This window comes from Pituophis catenifer, unplaced genomic scaffold (genome assembly GCF_029215685.1).
Source record: "Pituophis catenifer annectens isolate HBS135680 unplaced genomic scaffold, rPitCat1.0.hap2 SCAF_14, whole genome shotgun sequence".
Lineage (NCBI taxonomy): Eukaryota > Metazoa > Chordata > Lepidosauria > Squamata > Colubridae > Pituophis > Pituophis catenifer.
Genome location: NW_027256894.1, coordinates 18,389,105 through 18,416,807, shown reverse-complemented (window position 1 = coordinate 18,416,807; position 27,703 = coordinate 18,389,105). Strand labels below are relative to the sequence as shown.

General features: G+C 39.0%; 1 protein-coding gene across 1 annotated transcript; it reads left to right on the top strand.

Annotated features, from left to right (window-relative positions):
* Nucleotides 1-289: 289 nt before the first annotated feature.
* Nucleotides 290-27,513, top strand: ATOSA (atos homolog A). Its single transcript, XM_070953936.1, has 12 exons — nt 290-1,269; nt 14,686-14,870; nt 15,256-15,458; nt 16,996-17,121; nt 17,360-19,190; nt 20,326-20,436; nt 20,704-20,783; nt 21,776-21,884; nt 22,477-22,635; nt 23,057-23,125; nt 25,019-25,218; nt 26,850-27,513. The coding sequence occupies exons 1-12, from the start codon at nt 1,254-1,256 to the stop codon at nt 27,001-27,003; spliced, it is 3,243 nt and encodes a 1,080-aa protein (XP_070810037.1). The 5' UTR covers nt 290-1,253; the 3' UTR covers nt 27,004-27,513.
* Nucleotides 27,514-27,703: the final 190 nt, after the last annotated feature.

Here is a 27,703-nt window from a genome sequence, read left to right as displayed (position 1 = left end):
GGGAGGAGACTCGCCGCCGCCGCTGCTGCCGCCGAGTAGGAGAAGCGAGAGGCGGGCGGCGCAGCGCGATGAGGCTGTGACGCCTCCCGGGAGGGCAAAAGAAGCCGTGGGGGAGGGGAGGAGAGGAGAAAAGGACGACTCCCAGCTGAGGCGATCTCTGAGGGGAGGGGGGGGCGGGGGTCACCCTCTCCTCGGGCCCCTCGACGGGGAAGGCCGCGCGGGGGGGGGAGTCGCCCGTTGCTGGGCAGACATGAGGCCCTGAGCCTCTTTCCACCCCCCCTCCCATCCCATCCCCCGTGGCTCCTTTCCACCCCTTCCCCACCGTGAGGACCACCCCCCCATTTCGGGGCCCGTCCCTCCGCTCCGTTCAGACGTGGCTGGGTTTGCTCGGGGTCCCGTGGCGTCTGGACACGGGGTTGAGTGGGGGATGTTTTCCTCCTGCTGCTGCCGCCGGGATTAAGCGGCGACTCGGCCGGGCTGGCGTTGTTGTTTCTCCGGGAGCTTGAGCCCTCCCCCTCGCCTTTGATGACGAGCCGCCGCTCTTGCTAGACGGCCCCGTTTTATTTAAAAAAAAAAAAAAAAGAGGATGGTTTAGGCTAGACGCGAGTCAGGGACGACGAGGAGGAGGAGGGGGAGGTCGGCGCCTGGGAGGCCTCCTCCCGGCGGGCGGGCGGGCGGACGGTAGAACAGGTAAAACGCCATGGACTCCAGGCTGGGGTGACACTGCCCCGAAGAAGGCTCTGGGCTTTGGGAGCCTTTGATTGGGGTGTGAGTGTGAGTGCAAAAGGGGAGAGGGGGTTAGCTTTTGTTGTCTCAAGCTTTTGCCCCGGCAGGTTTATAAATAGATCGGTTCAGAGACGCCGTGTCAAAGGAGGACACCTTGGCAAGGAAGGCAAGCAAGTTCCACCGAGAGAGAGAGAGAGAGACAGACAAACTGCCTTTAGCTTCTCCCTCTCCATCCAACTGCTGTTGCCACCACACAATGAATACCAGGAGGAGGAGGAGGAGGAGGCCTGGACGCTACCGATTTTTGTAAACCGTCAAGGGAAAAGGCTGGATTTCCCTCCCCCCTCCTTTCTTTTGGGGACTCCGACCTCCCCAGGGAAGAGGAAGAAAACAGGAGGAATCTGGTGGTGAGAAGCCACATCAGGGCGGAAGGAAGAAAAAAAGCTGGGGAAGCCGAAGGACTCTCTCGCTCTTTTTTTTTTTTTTTGGCTGGGACCCGAGAAGGGAAAGAAAAGATTGGCGTGAAAATGAAGCCGGATCGAGGTAAATGAGTTTTTGAAAAGCAGTTCCCTTTCTGGTGTTTTATTGTTGGGCAAGAGGCTTTGTGATGTACAGCAGTGTTGTTGGGAAATGGTTGGGTTGAGGTCCTAAGTCTAAAAAGAAACAAGGGGGGGGGGAGGAATTTGGAAAGGATCAGGAAGGATTAAAACCTGGAACTGATAATTAGGATATTGTTCTAACATGTTTTTGTTTAAGACTGTTGAATGAACTTAAGTTTACTTCAAGAGCTGAGATGTTATAGAAAATACCTTTTGCCTTCTGAGAGAATGTAATTTTAAATGTTAAATGTTTTAAATGTTTTTTATGTTTTTTTTAAGTTATTACCATATAATAAAATAAAATAATATCATTTATTATAATCAGGAATTAAGTAGCCAAACCATCTCATGTAATGCACAAATAATGTAGCCTGAAACTAATGCAAAAGAAGTTAAAGCCTGTTTAAATTCCTGTAAACAATCTGGCAAGATCTTTTTCAGTTTCATCCCTAATTGTCTTTAGAAATAAGCTCAGTAGGACAAATAAGCACCAATTCAAAATTCATACAGCTGTTCTAAGAAATTCCTTATCATTAACTAAATCATGACTGTAAAAAAAGATAAACTATTCAGTTTATTCAGCTGAAAATCTATTAGACTGAAAAATATTTTTGGGTAACAACATATAGTAATTAATTCTTAGCACCCAGGCAATTGGTTGAATTAAGGTTTACATTATCAATTTAATAATATCTTGCTCCAACACATTGGAGCAAAGGGCTGTCTCAACATTTGCTTTAATGTACATTTGTTATTTAGAACCTTAAGATATCTATGGCAGGATTCACATAAGCTATTACGTGCTTGTTTATGTGGTTTTAGCTCTTACTAAATTGTGATTTATGGTTTAACGTGTCAAGTTAATTATGATTTGTTTAATAACAAGCTGGTTAAACAAACTTTGGCTTAGCACATTGTTTGAATTCAGCTGCTGAACAGCTTTAGCTAGAATACCACAGATGCTGAGGAATATTAAGATACAGAAGTGTTGTTTTTTTAAAAAGCATAAGTATTTCTACAATTACTTAAGGAGACAGGATACAAGTAAAAACTTTTTGGCTGCTTGGAAATTAAAAGAAGTGACATTGATGTGGCACAAGTGAACATGACATTTTTAAATATATGCTAAATCCTGGTTAATTGATTTTTACTAATATTTAAAACTACTTAAATCTGGAGTGCAAACATCTTGTCAGCTATTAGATGGCAGCAAAGGATAAACATCTGTCTCTTTGCTGCCAACTCGTGACCCTGTGGATTTTTTTCAGCCTGTTTCTGTAACTTGCTAAGTGTCCCTTAGTATTGCGGTCCCTGTAGGAACAAAATAAAGTATAAAATATACTGATATATAGCTGGAGGTTCAGCGTGTAACTCCTTTCATAGTACAGAAGCTTGATGCATATTCATAAAGTTTTAATAATGCACAGCTGTGAGGCAAATGACCTTTTATAATTAAATACCTCTAAAGTAGTCTGTGTAAAACAGTAAGTTAAAAATCCTTCTGGAAATTCAATATTTAGCATATTATTCAAAGAGCTTAATAAGCGTAAGATGTATTTTAATTTACTTTTTTTCAAAAGCAGATTCAGCCATAGGAAGAACTGTGTTTATCTAATTTAACAATGTGGCTGCTTCACATCAACCACAGGGGGTTAAAAGTGTGGCCTAAGTGCCACATTTAATATAGAGATACTCTTAGGAGGCACAATCATGCAAATGTTTGTTTGCCCTGTTTTCTGCAAAGCAGCTGCACTACAGGCAATCACTCAAGTGTGCTATCAAGTGCTTTCATTAGTCGAAAATTAATAGTGAAGGATGCAAGATGAGCAGGGCTTTAAATTGAAGTATAATCTGTTTAATATCAGACTAACAGAAATAAGAAGTACTGTATCAATCTAAATAGACTTTTGTTGTCTGTGTTAATATATGGGACTTTAGTGATTAATAGCTGCATTGGATTAGACCCAGATTTAATACTAATTAGAGTAGGCCTACTGAGGTAATGAAACTTAAATAATTGAGGACAATCAAGTCAGCAAACCAGCTGATGATGGATGATGATAAGTTAGATACAAAACTTAGATGGGTTCAGAGCCCTTGTGTGGAAGGGTGCTAAGACAAATCGTGCCAATGCTATTTCTAAATTTCCCTTAGACTTCAGTGAGTGGAAGTGTCATCAGATGTTTAAAGGTTGAGTAAAAATAAATATTATTGAACTTTGGTTCTCCGAAAATGAGACCCAGCATTTTTCCATTGTATTGACTATGAGGCTGTAATATTTAAAGGGTGGAAAATGTAAATATACACATGTGGGAACTGTGATTCTGAGAATATTTCGTTTCAAGGATGGCAGAAAAAAAAGTTTAGTATATTGCAGAAATGAATAAGTTTTGCAGCTTCTAAATATGTAGTACTTTCAATTGATTTAAGAAAAAATTACTTTTAGTATTGGACATACAAGAGATTATTGTTTGGTTGATATTATGATATGCAAATGTTTTGAAGGAATCCTTGGGAGCTTGAAAAAAGATGAGACCACTTTCATCAATAACTAGAAGGTGCTAGGCTTGTACTTAGTCCAAAATACTTCTTTCAAATAGTTTTCACACTGTGACTCTTCTGTGTTAAACTTCTAGAATTTCCCTGCTGAAGTGCACTGGTTTATTTTGTCCAATTCTTACAATGCATCATTTTTAAAATATCCAGTTAAGAGTGTTTTGCTGTTAGAATGATATGGCTATCCTATTAATGCCTAATTCAACATAAATTCCATATTGGAAAAATGCAGATTACAACATATTGAGATACAGAATGTGCTGAGATATATATAGAGAAAACAACCTTTGCCACTCCTTACTTTCTTAGCAAGGAGTAGGAGATTCCAGGTCCAGCAGCCTCATTGAGATTTCAAGGTAAGCTAAAAGGTTATGTTTGTTCTCCACTTACAATAAATAAATCAGAAATCCTGTGTCTGCACACTCTGCTAAATAAACTATGGATAGATCCAACCTTATTTGTTTTCCTCCCAAAGAAAAGTAGGGGCAATCCTGTTTACTTAGTAGTAAGCTACAATTTGTTTCAGTTCTGGTTTACCAGGATATGTGTTTGAAGGCAACAAGGAAAGTATTTCCCAGTGCAGGCCCGTAGTGTTAATTTTCACAGAAAGGGATGCTGGCTTTGATTCTGGGAGATGAATAATAAACACAAGTGTATGATTGGTAGATGATGGACTTCCTGTTGAGCAGGCAACATTTCTGCAAAGACCTGTGCTTCTAGTTAGTGATGCCGCAGGTATATGCAAGGAGGAGACAGCACACTGGAAATGATGCTGTTTCCTGTTGTAGTAGGGAAGCTGTTTTTCTGGCTGTGGAATTGTACTGAGAAATAAATATAGAGGAAAGATAGGTTTACTTCTACATGAAATGAGGTGGATTATGCAAGAGAGATTTTAAACTATTAAGTCCCTATAGTAATACGCTTTCCAGCCAGTAATACAACTTCGTAGTTGCTTCACAGTTGTGCCTTCACATAGGATCATCTGCCATTGTTATCTGTGACTCTTTTTTTTTTTTTTTTAAATTTGATTTATATGCCGCCCTTCTCCGGAGACTCAGGGCGGCTTACAATGCGTTAAGCAATAGCCTTCATTCTTTTGTATATTTTATACAAAGTCAGCTTATTGCCCCCACAAACTGGGTCCTCATTTCACCTACCTTAGAAAGGATGGAAGGCTGAGTCGACCTTGAGCCTTGGAGAGATTCGAACCAGCAGAAATTGCAGGCAGCTGTGTTAATAACAGGGTGCACTAAACCCCTGTACTATCAAGACTCTTTGACCTTGACATGGTGTTTTTTCCTGGATTAGCTGAGGACTAATATCCACTGTGCACCACATCGCCTACTGTGAATTGACTTTTTTGTTCAGTAGGCAACTGTCTGTTTTCCTAATCAAAATATATTAATAGAATATACTTCATATTGAACTCTGAATTTGTGTTGTATGTGAAAAGGAGCAATTACACTTAAAAATGGTTGATGAAATTGAGCACTAGTGTTGAGTTTTGAGAATGAAGCCTGATCTGAAACGTTTTTCATACGGTAGTTATTTGCATTTCCTGCTCAGTTTTGCCCTTTCTATGGGATCACTGTGACCCTATACTAAGGTAAAAAATTGTTTTGCCCTATGAAGCGCTATCTTGTGCTTATTACATACCATTACCAAATATTGTAAGTCACTCCCTGCATTGTTGTGTTGGCAACCTGGATGTATTTATTCTGATTCATTTTTTACATTATTTATTTAAACTCTATTGTCTTGGATAAAAATGCATTTCAAAAGCAGTTGTCTTCATTCTGACAATTGGCTCTAATATAAATGCCAATAAACTGGCAGCATAGATTTAAATTCTACAGAGTCATCGTGCATCTCATATGTTTAAGATCTGAAATGATAGCTTTTAGTCTATCATTTACATGAAAATGAGTTTTGTAAACTACAGTTTTTTATTTTTTAAAACAATTTAGATATTCTAAACTTAGTGCCATGCTGTGAAAACTGGAAGCCAGTTCCAGTATAGAAGAGAAGAAGAAAGGCAAGATTTACTGTAAACTTTGAAGTCAGACATGTTCAAGAATGACAAGCACTACATTTAAGCTTTGTATGATTTTTTGCATTTTTCCTGAATCCTGTATCTTCTAGTCAGATGTGTTGGGCTACAACACTCGGGGTTCACTGCTAGTCTAATCAGCTCTAGATGAATGTACAGGTAGTTCTGGACTTACAACCACAATTGAGCGCAAAATATATGTTGCTAACCAAAAGTTGTTAAGTGAGTTTTGCCCCATTTTATGACCTTCCTTGTCACAGTTGTTAAGTGAATCACTGAAGTTGTTAAATCAGTAACACAGTTGCAAAGTGAATATGCCTTCCCCATTGACTTTACTTGTCAGGAGGTCACAAAAGGTGATCACATGATCCCAGGATACTGCAACTGTCATAAATATGAGTCAGTTGCCAAGAGTGAATTTTGATCACATGACCATGGGGATGCTGCAACAGTCGTAAGTGTGAAAGATGGCCGTACATCACTATATTCAATGCTGTTATAACTTTGACTGGTCACTAAATGAACTGTAAGTCAAGGACCACTTGTACCTAGAGAACATTTGTTATTATTGTTTGCCTTTGCAAACCAGAATTTCCTAGTGGACTGCTGTGAATGAATGTATGACTAGAGTGTGGACAGCCACTTGTCTGAAATGGTATGTTGACCAATTTAAAATGTGTGGACTTCCAGCTCCCAGAATTCCCCAGCTGACATGGCAGGGGTATTCTGGGAGTTGAAGTCCACACAACTTAAAATGGCCGAGGTTGAGAATATATCCAATCATGTCCTGAAAATCATGAATTTCTCCTGCCTCAATTTACTTCTCTTCCATTACACAATAGAATATAATAACTTCACTGTGCATCCATGTTTCTGTCTTCAACTTTTATTAGGATATTCTCAAAATACCATACAGTAGAAGTGATTGTGAGGGAAACCTCCAGAGAAAGAAAAGGTTCAAAGCTGGCTTCTTCAGCAACATTGCTTTAAATCAATGTTTCTAGCACTTAAGTGTTACAGAAAGGAAAGTGAAGCCAGAATAATGATTGAAAATAATAGTTTGGTACAGAACTGTGTTAAATAAACTGTCTATCAATATTCAACCCAAGGTTGAGATGAGCTGCAGATATGTATTTTGGATTACAATATTGTGCAGATTCATAGCTTGCTTTCTCCTGAAGATTTTAAAGCATCACAATTTTCCATGTTTCCCATCTGTATGGCTGCTTCGTTGGGTTAAGCGATCTTTTGTTTTCTAAAACATACAAAATGTTAAATAAAGATGATGCCTTAACATACTGTATGAACCTATCCAATTGCTGGTTTTGTGGTTGTTGTTTTTTTTACATAATTATTGTGAACGAAATTATTAAATAACAGCATGGTTTTGTCCTGATGCAGTCCTTTGATCAAAGGAATACTGAAATGAAACGGAACTTGAATCAAGTGAAGTTTAGTGTCAAACCCTTTTTGTCTGTTTTAAAAATCTTAGAAAAATGTAAATGTTAGATTATCTAGCTTTCCAAATTGTGTCTTTTGTACATACAGTGCCTAGCATTAAGAAACATTTTGGTATTCTCTACAAGGAAACTTGCAGATGTGCCATCTCTGTTTCCAGCATTTTGGGTTTGAAGGCGTGTTTTCCGTACCCCAATTATTTGCCAATGCTGATTCTTAATGGAGCAGAACTGAATATTGAACATTAGTACAAAACTATATTTAGAAAATGTGGAACAGAATAATTTCTATCTACTTCAATATACTGCTTGGACTGTTCCAGCATAAGACTGACAAATTACGGATGCATGCATACTATGAAAAAATTGTCAGCTATGCTCTTTGAAATATTTGGAATGAAAGAAATCTTAAGCTGTTGTTACTTTCCTTTTGTAATTGTTTTTTCTAATTCATCTGCTTGCAATATCACTGTCTGTAGCATCATAACAAAAGTTGCTAGTGTAGCAATTAATAAAATTAATAACAAGTATTTAGAAGCATTTAGTATTTTAAAAGAAAACCACCTAAAGGATCTTGAGGGGGAAAAAAATCTACGTGGTTCCTAAGAGTTGACATTGATTTGTTGCGACATATATTTCAGATTCACTAAAATACAGATATAGCTAGAGGTAAAGACTTGGGGATTTAAGATAAATAATAGAATTCTCTTTAAGGTGAACCCATGTGCGAAAAGTCAATAGATACCTGCATTTGTAAAGCTTGTTAAACTCTCCTGATTGGAAAAAAAAAATACAGCATGACAGTTAGGTTAAAAGAATGTAACTAGGTGGACAAACCCATAATGTGCTTTGCATTCACGTGTTGTGTAACCCTAACTATGGCAGCTGATTAACCATGGCTGATGGTTCAGTCTATTATGTGGGCTGTACCAATTCCAGATCATTCAGTGAGTCACAATTAATACAACTATATCTTAGGGGTTGTGTAGTGTAGTGTAGTGCAACGATTACATATTTCATGCACCAGAAAGAAACTCACTTCCTAAAATCAGAGGAGTTTCAGTCCATTTCTTCTTCTCAATATGAGCAACATCATCAAAACATTCCTCTGTGTTGAATATTTTCTCTTTTTTTTTATACCTTCTGATTGCAAATGTCTAGAACAGGCCGCTCCCTTCCCTTCTTAGGGTTATACTTGTTTTTGACATCGAAATAGTAGCCGTCGGCATTTCTGTTCTCCAATAAAACCTGTAAAACCATTTTCAAGAGAAGTAGCCTGGTGCGGACTACTATAGATTTTAGAGGAAAGTGCCATTAAAAAAAAAATTAAAATTAAAGGGCCCGGGTACGAATGGCAGCCTTCAGGGCTGCCACATTGAGTGTGTCTTGCTCCTTGTTGTTCTGCTTTTCTTTCCTCTCCTCTTGCCCAAACACAGCTGGGTTCACAAGAGGCGAAAAGAAAACATGATACTTCTGCCAAAGAGACAGGAAACTGTAGTAGCCCTTGTGAGCAGCGAAGGGTTGAAGCACGCCTGCCGTCCAATCAGCGGCGAGCTCTGTTGCTATGTGCACTCTTTTCTCTGCCTTCTTTGTGGAAAAAATGTCTTGCACAGAAAGGCTGAATATGTACCCAAAGCTGAACATTTTTGTGTCCGACACTGCAGACATCTGGATCTTCGCGATACTGACACTGTAGCCCCTGTGCTGCCAGGGCACCTTCTGTCCCACCACGATTCCAGTATGGTTTACGGTGGAAGCAAAGGGCTGATCAGAGAAGGTGTGTAGTCAAAAAGAAATAATTCTAAATGCTAAAATGCGCTCGAGTTGTTTATGAACCAGAGTGTGTGTTTATATGTGTGTCGGGATTTTTTTTTTCCTTCTTCAGCGAGCTGGTGTGAGTCATAGGCTATAGTTTCTTTGTCTACATAAAACATAACACACATGGATGCTTTTTTGCCAGTTTTTAAGCTCATTTCTGAGGACAAAGAATAAGGAAAAGAGTTAAAGGTTATTGATTCTGAACAAAGGAAGGAGGAGAAATGGTCAGAGGGGAAAGAGGTGGTAAAATTCTTCTAGGTGTAGCATTTCACAAAGGAATAAAACACTTTGGTGAAGTTGAGCTGTGAGTTTTGATTATTGAAAAGCAAGCACCACAATTGATTTCACAGCCTACAGCCACTGAAATGAGAGCATCACCTACTAAGTTGAAATTTTGAATTGCTACGTGTTCTCTGTTCCTGTAGTGTTCTAGGGATATACTAATAAGTACATTAGCTTTGGAATATCATACGCTCTTGGCTTTTTTTTTTTTTTTTGGTACATGGATTTATGATAGAGCACAGGTTAATAATCACCCTTGCCTTATTTACTGGTAAAATGTAACAGTAATTGAGTGTATTCTTTTGTGTGTATAGGTAAAATTTCATACAAAGCCTGAAGAAATTATTACTGATTTTAAAAAACAGTTAGCTAATTTTCACTGCATATTCAACATCTTAATAGCTCAAAAGGTATAGATACCTGATTTAAGCAAATCCTTGTAATTGTTTATATTTTTCATGGAGAGAGAGTGGGAGAAGAATATCTCCATTGGACTCTTGTATTTCATGTTTAGAAAAATACTATGCTTTAATCAGAAATGGTGTAGCAGAGAAATCATTGAAAGCAATCCTATCCTAGCACCATTATTGATAAATATGTCCTTTAAATCTTATTTATGCTTTTGTTGTAGAGACAAATTCATTGGCTTGAATTTCTCAGGTTTTACCAATTACTTTGCAAACATAAACATTTAATAACTGTTGTGGAGAGAAGTTATGGAAAACTTGAGAATGTTTAACCTTAGTCAGAGTACACGGTATCACATTACTGAAATCTTTCCAGTGCAATGTAAAAATTCAGTAAAATAATGGTGAGAAATTAGTCACTCTCTGGATAATATTGGCATAGTCAGTCGTCAAGGATGCTGGGAATTGTAGTTCAATGGAGGCCAAATAATATTCCTATAAACTCCATTGTAGCAACATTCCTGGTTCATTTGAATGGATGTTACAACTGTATATATCTTTTCCATGCATAGAGCTATTGCTTGTGCATAAATGAGTTGAGTTCCACTGGAATAAGAATTATTACTGCATACATATTATAGTTTGCCCATGTTGCTAGGTGAGTTATCGTGTCCTTGAAATACATAGTTCAGCATAATGGATAAACTCAGTCTAAAGCGTGTAGAGCAATCAAAATTTCAGAATTGTTTAAAAAACACAAGCAAAAGTTACTGGTTTGCATGTAAGAGTAAACGAAAAGGTAAGAGCATTCTTTGTTCATTTCTAAAGATGTTTCCAGTTTAGGCACTGGAAAAATGTAATCTACTAATGGACTAAAACTGAAATATTTGTTTCAAGAAACTTAAGAAGAAACTGACTAAAATTTCCCAATATTTATAGGGCTATGTATCAGCTTTGTTGTGGAGGTGGGAATTAGCAAACAGATGCTGAATGTATTGTGTAAAAAGCTAAAATATGACTGGCTGATCTGGATTTTGCGCAGATATGACAAAGTAAGTTTGTGGGTCAGTGTGCTTGTACAAGCTGTTGATTAATAACACAGCAGTTACGTATCTATATCTACAGGTATGTAATACAAGCAGAAGGTTGATGATAGGTCTATGGTGCTTGGAGCAAAATAAAAAGATTTTTTTAAAAAAGTTTAAGAACCAGCTTAACTTTAGGGAGTATTTTTCCTCCTCTCAAAAGAAACTTTAAGAAACAAGCATAGCCTAAAGGGAAGAGAAACATCCGCAGAATCTAAAAAGGATTATAATATTCCCCACTTCATTCTATCCTTGGAGATGCTTTAGTAATTTTTGTATCAGTATGATGAGCAGTTCCGATAAAAGAAATGACTAAAACATTTCTCAGGATTGAGTAGTACCGTACGATTATTCATGTCCCTCAATATGCTGGAAAATATTCGTTCATTTGGCAATAAAATCTGGAAGAATAACCAGCTTTTTTTTTTTTTTTAAGTCCTCTCTAAATAAATAACATTACTTGAACTCTTCTTAGAGTTTTTCTGAACACTGGTAATTTCTCACTCTATTTATGTCCTCACTACAACTGTGTCTCCTTTCTTTCTCCTTGTTCAGAATGCATCTGAAAGAATGCATCTGTTGTTTAGAAAGAGCCATGCAGCTGTGACCCTGTTATGATAGCAGGTTCGGAGGCTACTCGGACCAACAGACAGTAGAGAAGCTTATTTTGAGCTGGGAATCCTTTCTCTCAGAAACAGTCTTCTAAGAATACGCTGCCCTGGCTGTTCCTAAACACATATTCAGCAGTAACCTTCCTGCAGGAAAGGGTTGCAACCTGGATAACTCCCTGTGATAAGAAAGGTGAAACTAGGTCAGAGCTGTAGAAAGATAATTATATAGTTGCCCATTGTGATTCTGCATATAGCAAAAAATACAATCATATATATTTTTAAAAAGTAAACAACTCCTTGAGCCCACTGAGTGTACTTCTCTTGAGAGATGGGATCCGCAGCATGCTTCTCTTGCTGGATCCGAAACAGATGTAGATGTAATCGGATGAGGAATCCTGCATTTCCCATTAAAACTAAATTTATTTTCCCACCCCTGTGTTAGAGGAGATAAATATATGAACTGTAGTAGCTTGATTTTCTTAGTGTTCTGGTGGCAGCAAACAGGAAGATTGGTGTGACCTGATCTCTGCTAGGCAAAAGATCAGTAGAGCAAACATAGTCCAAACTGTTGAGAAAGCACCTTACACAACCTGGGATGTATCTCCTTTTTCGGTTTCATCTTCCTGTTCTTCTGGTTTATCCCTCAATTATTGCACACCACAAAGTGCACAAAAGTATTCCTTGGGAAGCAGCTTAAATGTCTCTTGTAGGCTCTTTTCCTCTACGCTGTGTGCACCATTCATAAAGATTTTGATCTTATCGGCCTTAAACTTTAAAGACTACAATTGCCTTTTTTTTTTTTTTTTACAATAGTCAGTAGCCAGTTTGTGTATCACATGAATTTATGGTTTATTTTACCATGGATGATGGAATGGAACCAGATCATATTGTGATTCAGTGTATACATAGAAGTGATTATTAGATGAATTGAATTGGTGAATAAGATTATCACTTCTGGATCACATTTTTCTAGTTTCACAGTTATGTATAAATAGTAGGCTCTTCATTCTATCCATTCCTCCAACCCATCTCCATAAATCTCTTTCCTATCTAAGATCAAGGTGATAGTCAGCATTACAAGCATGGACCAAAAGGATTTAAAATTGTCATTACAAAAAAGGTGTGTCTAGCCTCCTGCTTACTTTTACAGAGTAACAAAAATCTATTTAGAGGGAATTCTTTGGAATGCTATTTTTAACAGGATTCCTGCAGCTGTTTTTAAGTTTGAGTTCTGCAGCTGTTTCTCTGGCATGTGGACAGGGTTTCCAGATTGTTGTATTTTGAGCATAATAAACCAGTATTTTGCAAGACAACAGAACTGACTCATATTAGCAATTCATTACAAGGTGGAATCCAGAGTTTGGAAGAAAACCATAAAAATCAATGGGACACATTAGATTGTGATTAAAGTCCAATTGGTTACAGTTGCTCCACTCAGACCCATAAAATATGGGTATAGTCCATTGTTTTACACTTGTAAAGTAATAGTTAACATCAAATTATGCAATTAATTATTTGGCCTTCTAACAGTTGTGGCTTCACATACTACCATTTTAATTCTTAATTCCTTGCCAAGCATGTTCACTGATAGTATGATAGTGTCACTTGGTTTGCTGTCTTAGAAATTAAATTTAACTGTTCTTAGAAGACCATGTTAAGATTGTTTTTCTGTAAGTAAATCATTATGAATCATAAACTTATAATAATTAAAAATGCTTACACACTAAGCAAAATGCAAATTCAATCCAATGTTTCATAGTGGGGTGATTGTAATTAAAACATAAACAACATGATTTGTTACATAATTCCAGCAGATACATGGTTTTTGAAGAGCACTGCCAGCTGCTACTTAATCTACTGAGAATTGTTTGAATTTTATTTCTTTGTACTAATTTAGATTTGTTAGGCTATAACAATTAATGCTATGTTCCTTGAAAAGGTAGCCTGGGAATTATTCAAAGCTTTTAAAAATCATTGAAATGATAGGGGAGCAAGTTCTTCAAAACTTTCCTAAAATGATAATATATCTTCTTATCTAAAGATAAGATAATTTATCTCATCAAGATAATATATCTTATCTAAAAATCCATTTCTACATTCTTAAATGTTCTGGATTTAATAGGCCATCAAAACTTAAATGCAGAATTTCTTATTCTTCACATGTATTCTAACAACGAACGTTCCATCTTAAAAAGCAAAGAAGGAAAAACATAATCTCAGCACATGCCTCCCAGTTACGAACACTGAGCTCTAGGAACTTTTGAATTAGACTGTTTTATACTATATATCTAAGGGTCTCATATTGACAGTTAATAATGCTGCCATGTTTCTTTTTGAAACAGCGCAAAATTTATCCATTTAAAAAAACTGAAATCTGGCTTTTAAAACTGATAGCTTCATCCTCGTGCGAGACAATCCCTATCCCTTCATCAGCCGCACGCAAGAGGATTTCAGCTAGGTAAACTTTTAATGAGCAACGCTGAAAATAATTCAAGCTGGTTTAATAGATAAAAGGATTTAGCTTACCTTGCCTGATCTTGAAAAAGGCCATGCCCGCTTGGTCCATGGCTGAGAAACTACCAAGAAAGGCCAGGATTGTCGGCTAAGCTAAAAGGTCAAGAAGAGACATCCTGAAAAAGGAGGAGCCAATCCATCTTCTTGTCAAGAAAACTACCTGGTTGCATCCTTGATTTCACTACCAGGGAGCACCTACTTGACCTTAGTTTGGGGATGGGCAACTATGGCAACTTCCCAACTTGGACTTCAACTCCCAGAATTCCTGAGATAGCATGGTTGTATTGTTACCATAGTTGCCCATCTCTGTCTTAGCTGATCTCAAAAGGTAAGCAGATTGCGTCTCTTTCTTAATATTGTCAAGGTTGTTGTTGTTACCTAAATGTGGTCACCAAGGGTTTATTCTTCACCAGATAAAAATAGCATGTGTAACTGTAAAACCTTTTATGAGAAAATGGTTGGGTTTTTTTGGAAGAAAATTAAATTTAGGAGTACACACGCATGTGTGCGCACACACACACACATACACACACGAAACTATATTGTTTATAAAATTGCACATTTTCTTTTCTCTGTTAAGACACCTTAGATGAATACTTCGAATACGAAGCCGAGGAATTCCTTGTCAACTTGGCCTTGTTGATTACTGAAGGCAGAACACCTGAATACTCGATTAAGGGCAGGACTGAAGGCTTCCACTGCCCTCCAGCACAGTCAAGTCAACCAACAACAACTAAACATGAATGCAGTGACAGATTGGCCCAGGTATGATGATCCATGCTGATGATGGTTGGCAAGTTGGTTCTTCTGGAAAATCAGCATTAAATGCTATAACATAACATCAGTGACGCATGTAACAGCCGAACTGTGTTTAATCTCTGTTTATGTTAGGTAAGCAATCACCTTTAAAATGTGTTTAGAAAGTAAATACATTTGATTATAGGTCTGCCAAATTAATTTTTTTGTATATTATAATGGTGCCAGCTGGATTAACTAGAAACTCCTGGGATTGATAAATGGAGTTACCTCTCAAAAAATGCATTACAGACTTCTTTTTCATTTTGCATTATTAGAGTTTGGAAAATTCTATGTGGTTTGTACACGGGCGGATGTAATTGTAACATTCGGTTGTTTGATTCTTTTGTTCCAGTGCCGTCAAGCTAGGCATACCCGATCTGAAGTTGCATTGCTGTGGAAGAAAAATATTCCCATTATGATAGAAGTGATGCTACTTCCAGACTGTTGCTATAGCGATGAAGGACCCACGACTGAAGGGAATGACTTAAATGATCCTGCAGTCAAGCAAGATGCACTGTTGTTGGAAAGATGGATTTTAGAGCCAGTTCCACGGCAGTAAGTTTTTTTGGTTTTTTTTAAAATTGTGCGAGTTGGTCTGGACTGAAATGTACCACAATTTTCCAGTTATGTCAACTTATCCCCTAGCACCATGTTGACGAATCTACGGCACGCGTGCCCGAAGTGGCACGGGGACCCATGTTGCCTGGCATGCACAGCATTGCCCGTTCCTTCCGGTTTCTGGCAGGCATGGGTACGCGACGATCAGCTGGCCTTCATGTGTGCAGCACTGCCGAAATTGGAAGAGCTGGTATTCTGTTTTCCTGCATGAGCATGTGTGCCAGCTAGCTGAAAGTGAACCTGGAAGTTCATTTTGGGGGGCATGCCTGTGCCCTGGGCAGCTCCTCTTCCAGGTTGTGGCCCAGACGAGCGTTCACGCGTGCGCCCTCTTTTCGGCACTCAGTGCCAAAAAGATTCGCCATCACTGCCTTAGCACAACAGCTGTCCTCGATCTTTCTAACTCCACAGACCGGCAACACCTGCAATGGTGGTGACAGCAGGGGTGGGGGGAGAGGATGATTTTGCATGTGCAACCTAGTTTCCACGCGTGTGCCAATGAAACTTGGCACACTTGCCCGCTGCTTGTGCAGTCCAGTTCCCAATGGGCCTTGGACTGCTACGGGGCCACATACCAGGGGACCCATGCCCTAGCAGGATCCAGAAAATAGAGCTTTGTCTGTTGTTGCCTTTGTCCTCTGGAGTAGCCTCCGGTCAAAGAGTCACAAGGCTCTTAGAACAAGCTTTAAGGACCTGGCTCTTTTCTCAGGCTTTAGGTAATGACATTTTGGAATGGGGGAGAATCAAAAGTTGATGATTGCAGTACAAAGGAAATCTTTTGTTTTGTTGGTCATCTTGGGAGAGGAGGGGGGGCTTATAAAAAGATCAATACAGGAACTATTGTCCCATATTAAAGCTTGAAAGGGGAATTATCCATTTTAAGAATTTTAAAACTGCCTTCAGAAGTTGTGGGACCTTCATCACTGGAGGCTTTCAAGAAGAGACTGGACTGCCGTTAGAAATGGTGTATGGTCTCCTGCTTGGGTGGGGGGTGGACTAGATGACCTACAGGGTCCCTTCCAATTCTGTTAATCTGTTAAAAGAATAGATGAATGGTTAACTGAATTCAAATAAAATGACTATGTAACAGACCCTGCTAAGGCAGAATCTTTTTTTTTTCTTTTTTTTTTCAAATTTTGTTTATAGGCAGACAGTGTTTTCCACTTTTTAGCAGTATGTAATCATACCTTGAAATTGATGGAAGCCAATTGCCACATAGGGAGGAAAGCCCGCAGTACATATTCTGGATTAAAATTATGTTTCCTTTTGAGTCAAGCTGAATTCTACAACATGAATGCACCCATGCAGTTTTCTTGTCAGTGAAAGGGGAAAAAATGGTCATAAATGATTTGGTGATGGGGAATATACTCCTTTTATTTGGTGGTGGTGGTGGTGGAATTGCATTCAGCTACATTGTTCCGCCCTTCCTGTGTATTTTTCACCGACGTGTATATTTTCTCTTTTGATATATTTTTAGAAGTGGTGATCGATTTATTGAAGAGAAGACCCTCTTATTGGCTGTCCGCTCTTTTGTGTTCTTTTCTCAGTTAAGTGCTTGGCTGAGTGTGTCACACGGAGCTGTGCCTCGTAATATTCTTTGCAGGTAGGCTTTTGTTGAAAAGCACCTCCTCCTGCTCATTCTCAGCAGCCTTGTGAGGATGAGAAGCATTGCTTTTACGTACTGCTTCTGATTTAATTAGTCTGCTTCATCCCATTTAGGAGAGATTGATTTAAAAACAACAACCATTATTTTAGATTGTATACGCCCAAAGGCTCAGGAACTAGAACATGCACTAAATGAAGACTTGAATTGCTTTGACATCTTGCTTTTCATTTTTCAGAGTGAGTGCTGCTCATGTGGATCTGCAGTGGACGTTTTCCCAGACGCCAACAGAACACCTTTTCCCTGTCCCCAATATTTCTCACAATGTGGCCTTGAAAGTCAGTGTCCAATCCTTGCCCAGACAATCGAACTATCCAGTTCTGACCTGCAGCATTCATGCCAACTTTGGCTTCTATGAAAACAGAAGAGAAGAGACTAATGTACACCAGCGCTGTGATTCCGTTAAGACCGAACAATCCAGCGTGGCCAACTCGCAACGTCCTTCTGGCAAACTGGTGTGGGATGAAAGCATGCTTGGCGTAAAGCAAGGCCCCGAGTTTAACACTGCTGTCAGAAACCTGAAACTTTATCCCTTAGCTGGCCTTGGAACTGACTTTGGATCATTAGAATCGAAAGTTCAGGTCTACCCAGCTGCTGTGGAGAGCAGGGCGCTGTTGCCAGAAATGCCAGAGAGAGCTTTGAAATCATCTTGCTTGGCTGATACCCGTGGCCATAACAGCAACCCTTCCTGCCAGTCACTGGGAGATTCGATTCCTTTGATAGGCTCTTTACTCCAAGAGCGCCATGAAGTTATAGCAAGGATCGCCCAGCATCTCATTCACTGTGATCCGGCAGCATCCCCTGTCACGAGGAAGGCTTTTAGCACCAATGAAAAGGGTGTGGCAAACCCCAAGAGTCTACGTCATACCCCTGAAGAGAAAAGCTTGCTGAAGAAAGGAAGGGAATTGCCTTCCGTTGCTGCTAACTTGGAACACAACGCTTCAGAAAATGTTGGAAAAGTCCAGCTAATACCAGAAACACCCTTGTCTCGCTCCTACGTCCCCCTGAACCAGTGTTTCCACCAGATGAGAGAGGAAACCAACCCTCTCATAAGCTCGTTACTTCAAGAGAGGCAGGAGGTTATCACAAGGATCGCCCGACACTTGATTCATTGTGATCCACCGCGATCACAAGGTGCGCCTCCTGTGTTCACTTTTCACGACGTCAGTGCAGTTAATCCGAAGGCTTTTCACAGTTCCTGTGAAGAGGACAGCCTGCTGAAGAAAAGCAAGGATGCCCCTTCTGATTCCTTCTCTAATTCTAGATTGGCTTTACCAGCAGATGACCCCAAGACAAAACTTAAAACACCAATAACTCTGTTGCATTCACTTAGATGTGACGCAGACCACAACATATCTCCCAGCTTTAGAAGAAAACTGCTGCTAGCAGAGACCAATGAAGTAGTCCAAAACACATTTCATCAGTCTCCTTCTAATAGAAGTCAAAGTCCTCTAACTTGCACGACCCAATCATGTAACAAAGAAGGTTATAAATTGGAACTGACAGATAAATTGGAGCCTGTGCTTTCTGGTTGTCCCCATAAACCTCAAATAGCAAAGAGAGGCACCAACAAGCCGTGTTCACATTTCAGATGTAGTAACGAACTGGTTTGTAGAAGTAAATTTAAGGACAGAACGATCTCTTGTGAAAATAGCGACCCACACTGTTCAAATAATCCCCAGGTGGATGAGCACCGGATACTTGAAAATGTTAAAGCGGCTACAGTGCTAGCATCCGACAGCTGGCACAAATATGAATCCAGGCACTTAAATAAAGACTCCAAACAACCAAATGTTTCTGAACAAAACTCTCAGCTCACTAGTATTGAAAACTATTTACATAAAGACCATGACGTTTTCAAATGCAAAAGTAAGCAAGACAGGGTGAAAAATGCCAACGATGAGAACGAAGAGCCAACTGACTATGAGGTACAGAAGCATTGTCAGAAGAAGCCTGTAGAAGATTCCTTGGCTGCTTTTTTTGAACAAAAGAAGAACGCAGAGGTGCTGGTAAGTGATGTTTAATTGACATATGGTCAGTTTCTGTTGTATGTTTCTCCCTGAGTCATTGAAGATGACTCAGAAGAAAAGTTAATCTCTGCCTCTAACGTTGGTGTGTATACACATACATATTCAAAATGAAAGCACCCAGAGAAACAAATACTTGCAACAAGAGGCATGAGAAAGTTTTGTTCGCTGGAGATGATTTTTCTTCCTTATGGTTTGATCTTTTAACCATGCCTAATTCTACAATTAGAGTCAGGAACGACTAGCACATATGTGCGAGAGGAACCTTTACCTTTAATTCTATAAAGTGGGTGACTACTGAAATCCTTATAGTTTGCAACATTTCCTTGTTTGTGAAAGTGAATATTCATAAATGCTTAATAGGGTTAGGTAATAATATGTGTAGAGTGTATGCAGGAAATTTGTGACTTGGCTACTCCGCTACTGAAAGACTATTGCATTAAGTCAAAAATTACTATAAAAGTACTTCAGATCTCATGGAAAAATATCCCGGCCCATGGAATTTTTTTCATTTGCACTTGGCAATCCTAAAAATCAGGTTCTCTAATGCAGTGGTCCCCAACCCCCGGTCCGTGGACCGGTGCCAGGCCGTGGAGTACCTGGCACCGGGCCGCACAGCGGCAGGGGGACATAAACGCTGCAGCGCAAAGGCTCCTGGGCCGTGCGCAATGGGCCGTGCGCAAAAGCTCCTGGGCCGTGCCCCCACTCCTGCGCGCGCTCAGCGGGCCGCGGCGATAAAAAGGTTGGGGACCACTGCTCTAATGGATATAGGAATTTAAACATCCCTATTCCTTTGGTGATGAGAACAGAAATGACCCAGCCTGTCTCTTACATTTGAATTAAGATACAGATTAGTTTTCTTACAAACCTGGTAGCACTTTAGCTCTCTCAAGCCAATTGTCCTCTTTTAGAAGATGTTACCCTTGAAAGCAGATCTACAAAGTACAGGCCCTGGGTGTTATGGTAGACAACATTTATTGAGTTTCCTTGATCTGCAGCTCCATCATTGGAGGAATAATAAGTAGGAATAAATTGCCTCTTAATTTGTTAAGTACTTAGGAAAATGGAGTTGTAATGGCACTCTTTATAACGGGATGCTGTCTTCTTCTTTGGGCAGAAAACAATACCACTCAAACACGTGTGGCGCAAAAGTAATTTTCACCACTTGGATGGGACTTCTACCAAGGCCTTCCACCCCCGAACTGGTTTACCTCTCCTTTCAAGTCCAGTAAGTTACAATTTTACAGCCCTGCTGTCTTTCCTTTATTTTCCAGGTTTTTCAATAACCACAAATGGTGGAAGCAATCCAATGTATTTAGCCTTTTAAGTTATCTTTTGAAAGCTCCAGTTCTGGTATCTGGGAACATTGCCTCATCCAGCCAATTGGTGTTAGTCTCATTGTTTAATTTTAATCATTATCATAAATATTGTATGCACTAAAATTTCAGACTCTGTCTTGGAATACAAAAACATAACTGTGTTTCTGTCTTTGCAGGTTCCCGAAAGAAAAACACAGACAGGATGCTTTGATCTTGATGCATCATTATTGCGTCTGAAATGTTTGTCCTCCAAAAGGTATTTTTTGAAATATGTTTTCTAACATATTCTGAAATATACTTTGGAGCAAATATACTTTGGAGTAAATTAATATTTTGGAAAAAGGGTGAATGAATTGGAGCAATTCAGAAAGAGGAATAAAGATGGTGAATATTGACAGTATGTTCAATAAAATATGACCCACAACTTTATACTAGGTGTTTGTTTATGGAAACTAGATCATGTTGTAGTCTCTAATAATGCATGGTTACACATAGTTCTAAAATAGTATTTTCCAAACTTGGCTATATTAAGATATATGAACTTCAATTCCCAGAAGTTCCATGATGGCTGGAGAATTCTGGGAGTTGTAGTCTACACAGCTTAAAATTGCCAAGTCCAAAAAACATTATTTTAGAACTATGTGTAACCATGCATTATTAGAGACTACAATATGATCTGGTTTTCATAAACTCCCAGTATATTATAGGGGTTATATTTTATTGAACACACTGTTCTAAAGGGTTCACAAATGTTCAGTCATCAGCGAGTTTCTTGGATTCCTCCACCATATTATATCGCAATGTAACAGCAGAAGAAATTGCTTCCATAACTTTTTAATTTATTATTGATAGATGTTGCAGTGCCCAGACTCCATAGTTTGACCTGAGGTAATTGTTATCTAATCAGTGAGACAAAGCAGACTTAGTTGTGTCTGGCTTAAGGAGTTAAAGTTCATGAAATGCTATAGAAAACTAGCAAATCTAACACTTAGAAATTTCTAAGGATTGTAGATAGATGCCTTGTGACACCTATGGTAATATTTTTTCCCCTAAATACTATCTATCTTTCCTAAAAACTAACCAAGTTAGTTTTCTTTAAAGAGGGCCTTATCAGTATAATAGTACTGAAAATGTGTCCTTTTACTTCAAAGCCTAAGCATTTGAGGCCTGTGTCTTAAAAACAAATTACTGGAATGCATGTGATGGGAGGAAGAATCTTAGACTTCTGTATTTTGTTTTTTAAACTAGTCCGCAACGATATATAAGCAAAGAGAATGATTCTGACATCAATGAGAAAGCACTCCTAAGTTCCAGTGCACCATCTGTTACAAGTCTTAGCCTTCTTGGAAACTTTGAGGTAAGTTACATATTCCAAAATCTTTCTCTTTGTAACAGACAAACTAGCTGTTTTCTGTGTTATATATAAGATGAGCCAAAACTTATCTCATTGATACAGCGGTTTGCTTGCATGGAGAAGGTGCCAAGTTCAGGCAGCAGATCTTCAGTTAAAAGAATCCAGTCCTGCCAATAGCTTCTTGAGACTTTTGAAAGCCATTGCCAGTTGGATTGATCAGCCCTGAGCCAGAAGAATTAAGTCAGCACTGGGAACTTCTTTTTCAACCATTATCTAGACCAAAGTTTTTCAACCTTGGCATTTTTAAGCATGCTTGCAGGGGAAGTTTTGGGAGCCGAAGACTTCTGCTCTTTCCAAATTCTTTCAAAAGTTACCTTTTGTTCCTTCTCTCTCTCAAATACAAACCAAGACTTGATTCTTAGGATAATATTTTCAATTTTCACACTGAGATGCTTCTAACAGCCATACGTGTAATTTAATGGTTTTACCCCAGCGGGTAGTAATCTTCCAGATGGGGGGAAAGGAAGGGCATACATTGACCAATAAAATCATAACTATCTATAACCATTTTTCAATGTTGCCTTTGTCCTTTTAGGAATCTGTACTGAACTATCGTTTAGATCCGCTGGGTATTGTAGGCGGCTTCACAGCTGAAGTGGGAGCAAGTGGACTTTTCTGTCCAACTCACATGACTCTTCCCGTTGAAGTTTCTTTTTACAGTGTTTCTGAGGACAACGCACCCTCTCCGTATATGGTAAATATTTCAGCGTTCTGTATGTAGAAAATGTATGTTGTGTAACTTCTAACATCTTAAGAGAATAAGAGAATTGGAAGGGACCCTGGAGGTCTCCTGGTCCAACCCCCTGCTCAGGCAGGAGACCCTTCTATATTCTAAACATCTTCTACATGTTTCACGGGGCTGCTACATGAATTTTGAGAAAAGCTGCACAGATATTGCCCTTCCGATCCAATATTGCTCCATAACTCCAATAAGAGACACCAGACAGCACTGTAAAGCTTCTAATTGCCTCCTTGAATGTCGAGGCGAGGCAAAAATGCTTATTAACAGTTTCGGGTATAAATTTGTGAATTAATTACTTTGATGTGCTAATTCTTATGTCCATATGCCTAGTTGTAACCTTATGCTTCTTGTTTTCTTCTCCTTTCCCTCTCAGGGTGTAATCGCTTTAGAGTCCCTTGGTAAAAGGGGTTATCGGGTACCTCCTTCAGGAACAATACAAGTGGTAGGTATCGTGTAACAGATAATTACATTGAGTTCATGAGCCCTGGAGTCTTAACTCCTTGCTCAGTGCAGAAATCCAAATTGAGGCATCTGAGGTGGAGGGCTGGCTAGTTTTTGCTTGAACACAGCTACTGAAGGGAGGGGACCACTTCTTTGCGTAAGAGGTTCCAGCACTGAATTATTCATACATTCAGTTGGAATTTGCCTTCTTGTGACTGAAATCCAGTATCTTCCAAATTGCAGAGAGAGAAAACAAGTCTCATCCATTTTGTAGCGCTTTTAGGTAGTTGAAGACTTACATCCTATCCCTCTTCAATCAACTTTGTTAAGGCTAAACTTACCAGATCCTTCAGTATCTTTCTGAGACTTAGTTTCTAGTGTTTTGATCTTAATTGCCTCCTGGATATTCTCCCATTAATAAAACTGTTTTAATGTGTTCATTGTTCATTATATTTCCCATAAACAAAAATACTCAAAAACAGAAGGCCCAGGACTAATTCTTGTGGCATGTCACATGATGCTACTGTCCAATTTGAGGAGGCACCAATGATGAAATCTCTTTTGAGTCAGCTATACGTTCAATTTTCACGCCCGTCCTTTAGTTTGCTGATCAGAAGGTCATATAAATGCTTTGGTAAAGCTTTATTGCATTGTACAGCTAAACATTTGCTTATGAAAAAAAGCTTGACAAGGAGAGTGAAAATAATCTGACACTGTGTTTCATTGTTTTAGGTGAAGAAGTACACTTCTGACCCTACAGAAGTCAATTTAGACTAATTGAGAAATAGGGAGATAGTGTTTGTGAAGATACATGGTTAATTGCAGAGGTCACACTGCTTCAGGTTAAGAGTAAGAAAGAAATTTTCTCTGCACTATTTTTCCCCACCAAGAATAGGGCTCATTTCTGTGAAAGCTGGAATTCTGCTTGGTGATAGACTCTAAATGTTCTTAGTTCTTACTGCAAAGCGGCTAAAGATAAGTTCAAAGGAGATGATTAGTTTCCTATCAAGAAATTAATCTGTTTGCAAAATATAGAGATTTTGTAGAGAGTGAGTCCTAATAGAATCAATTCTACTAAGCAATGATTAAGTCAAGGCAAAGATTTTTATTACACTTACATGAGTTAATCAGCTCACTAATGCAAGAGTGTCTATGTCACATTTACAACCGCATTGTGAAAGGCAGTAATATGCAATTGTTAGGTTTTTGCATCTTCAGCATTTCCTTTCCTTTTGAATCTTCCCCCAATCATACAGATGTGGGTCAGTCAGTTTTATTCAGGATAAAGCCCCATAGATAGTCTTTGGTTCATGAAATTTGGTGTCATAATACATTTAATTATTTTTGGGGTGCTTATAGGAATTTTTTAGTTTTGCTGCAATACACTACATTATTCCTACCTCTCTAATCAAAATATTTAGTAATTCTTTGCAATACCATCCCAAAACAAAACAGGAAATTATTATCAGAAAGGTATAAAACCAAGCTTGGGCATTGAAATGAGATGGTTTTTTTCCTCTTCAATCTCAGAGGTTGTTAAACTTTCTAATTGGAACAGTACTTGATAAAATTAAACTGTACATAAGAGAAATGTTGACCAGTGGCTTTAAATAACAACTGCCAACTATTTGTCCAAATACAGCACTGGAAGGAGGAATAACATGTTAAAATTAATTTTTCCAGCTTTAAGAAACACCAGTGAGAAAACTGAGCATCTGGTGTTAGATTAGGGTTGGCCAAAACCACAGTTTCCTCCATGCTGGCAACACTGGGTGAACAAATTTTCTAGAGGAGATACCATGGATCCATCTTTCTAAATACATTTCATTCTTTTTACCTGCTTTAGCGATTTCAATGAATTCTCAAATAAGGCCATTCTTTTTTTCCCCTCTAGACCTTATTTAATCCTAATAAGACTGTGGTGAAGATGTTTGTGGTGATCTATGACTTACGAGAGATGCCTGCCAATCACCAGACATTCCTGCGGCAAAGAACTTTTTCTGTCCCTGTAAAGCGAGAAACAAGAAAAAGCATTCTTCAACAAAATACTCGACATACTGAAGAGAGACTATTACGCTACCTCATTCATCTGAGGTGAGAACGTGGCTGAGGGAACAAAGGTGTGAGATGCCATCTGGCATGACCTTTGGAGGGCCCCAAGGGGCTGCCGTTGACATGACAGGATGGGGCTGTGCCGAAGATGGCTGGCAGGGTGGGGTTTTTGGTAGGTTGGTTTTTTTTTTTGCTTTTTTTTTTTTGCTTTTTAACGGTGATATACTTGCACAATGGTTTTCCACAAAGAGCAGGAAATGTGCTGTCACTTGTCAGCAGTCAAGATCAAAGATTAGTGAAATGGTATAGGGCCGTGATAGTGAACCTATGGCACACGTGCCAGAAGTGGCACGCAGACCCCAGGTCAGATCTCCGTGGTGTTTCTTTCGTGAGCTTCTGTTTCCCTGCAAATGACAAAACAGAAGCTGACGAAAGAAAAAGATCTTACCTCTTGCCACACTGCTGGTGTTGGGGTGCCCTGCCTCCCGCTGGCCAGCTGGCCTTCGGGTCTCTGCTGTGCATGTGCACTTGTGCACGTTCGCACATGTCTACACATGTCCGCACATGCTCACATTCGTGCATGCCCACGCATGCGTGTATATGTGCACATGCACACACCTTTCAGTTTGGCCATGCATGTGTGTGTAGTTTGGGCACTCCGTGTCTAAAAGGTTCACCATCACTAGTATAGGTTTCCTTGCCTGAGCAGGGGGTTGGACTAGAAGACCTCCAAGGTCCCTTCCAACTCTGTTATTCTCTGTTATTATAATATTAAGATTGGGTTAGAGTTAAGATTGTAAAGCATCTAGAGTGATCTTGTGTTAAGATAAATTAATAAATTTTACAAATAAATAAATTACAAATAAAACAAAAGGGGCCTTTAAGGGAACTTAGGGACTGTGTGTGTTGCTGGGCACACATTACCCAGCCCTTTTCCACCTAATTTAGGAACCCCCTAATTTTAAGTAGCAATGGAGCATCTTTTGGAACAAGTCCATGATTGAGAATGCTGTTACATTCACCTATCAATTGAAACATAGATAGACAGCATCAATTTGCTTTGACAGTTTTTCTTTTATTCGAATAATTTGAATTAATTTGAAACTTTAAGCAATTCGGGTTTAGCAGCTGAAATCATGGACATCCTCGCCAAAAGAAAATAAGTCTTGGTACAGTCAACTATTTAATGGCTGAATCTCCTGGGAGACGCTAATTTAAGATGTGCCACACTGCCGTGGTGAACCTACCTTAGGAAATGGTCAGCAAAAACATTTGAACCAGACTAAAGCTGGTTGTCTTGCAAAACCCAAGAGGTCAATAATGCAGCTCTTCATGTGGACTCACTGAATTGCTTGAATGTCTAAACCAGCTTCTGTAAAATAAGCTAAATGTCCAGTCATTAATTTATGGTATACTTGCATCTGGACTGAAAGTTCTTCAAAATTGCTATAGACAGTTCACACAGAGAGAACGGTGCCATAGAAAAAAATAAGGGACACTATTTTGAAATATAAACATTAATGGTTATGCTAGGGTGCTTTGCCTGAATATAACAAATTTCCAAAGTTGTAATCGCTTGTTAAATTTGTTCTTAGGGTCATGTAGGACTTCACTCTTGTGAGACATTGACAGTAGTTATGTGATTATTTATCAGTTACTTGTTCCTTTCCCAGGTTCCAGAGTTCCAAGTCTGGAAAGATCTACCTCTACAGAGATGTAAGACTTCTGTTTTCCCGAAAATCTATGGAAGTGGACAGTGGCGCTGCATATGAACTCAAATCTTACACTGAATCTCCAATGAATCCTCAGTTTTCACCCCGGTGTTAGCAAAACACAACCGTGAAACTATTTCCTCAATGACCAGATTATTATTCAAGACAAAACAATAAAATATCCTGTGCAAAACCTGAATCACGGAGGTAGTGAGAAGGATGGTCAGATGGGAGTCAAAATCTCTTGGACCAGTTCAGAAAAGTTTTTAGAATGAGCTTTGTGTATTCTGAATAGACTGGAAAACACTTAGTCGTAACCTTTTTTATACTCGTTTTAAACCACTTCATTGGATGTGTTGCAATAGCAGAGTCCCAAATTAGTTTAGTGTTTACACCTTATTTTATTTTTATTTTTGGGCTATTTAATATTTAATGTTCCTTTCACTTAAGTGATGTTTGTCTTTACTGTTCTAATGTAGCACAAATCCGATGTAAAATCATACTACGTATTTTTGACATTAATATTGAAATCTTGAAATATATACAGAACCTTTACTTTGACGCGTGATGTGTTTTTCAGTGACTCTTAACTCGCTAAGAATAAAGATGAGATTTTGGACTTCCATTACATTATCATACTATGCAAAGGATCTGGGGGCAGAAGGAGGATCGTGTGACTCTTTTCCATTGCTCATTTCTTTCCATGCTTAGTTTCCATGATAAACACAAAACCATACCAAAAGAAAAACGTTTTGATTACTCATGGTTAAGTTGACTCATAATTAGCATTTCCTTTCCTATTTAAAGGTTTTTCC

What these genes read in the sequence shown, in the direction of transcription:
- ATOSA (XM_070953936.1), top strand. An exon ending in TACCTCTCCTTTCAAGTCCA is followed by an intron (nt 20,437 to 20,703) that starts GTAAGTTACAAT and finishes CTGTCTTTGCAG; the next exon opens with GTTCCCGAAAGAAAAACACA. An exon ending in ACGCACCCTCTCCGTATATG is followed by an intron (nt 22,636 to 23,056) that starts GTAAATATTTCA and finishes TTTCCCTCTCAG; the next exon opens with GGTGTAATCGCTTTAGAGTC.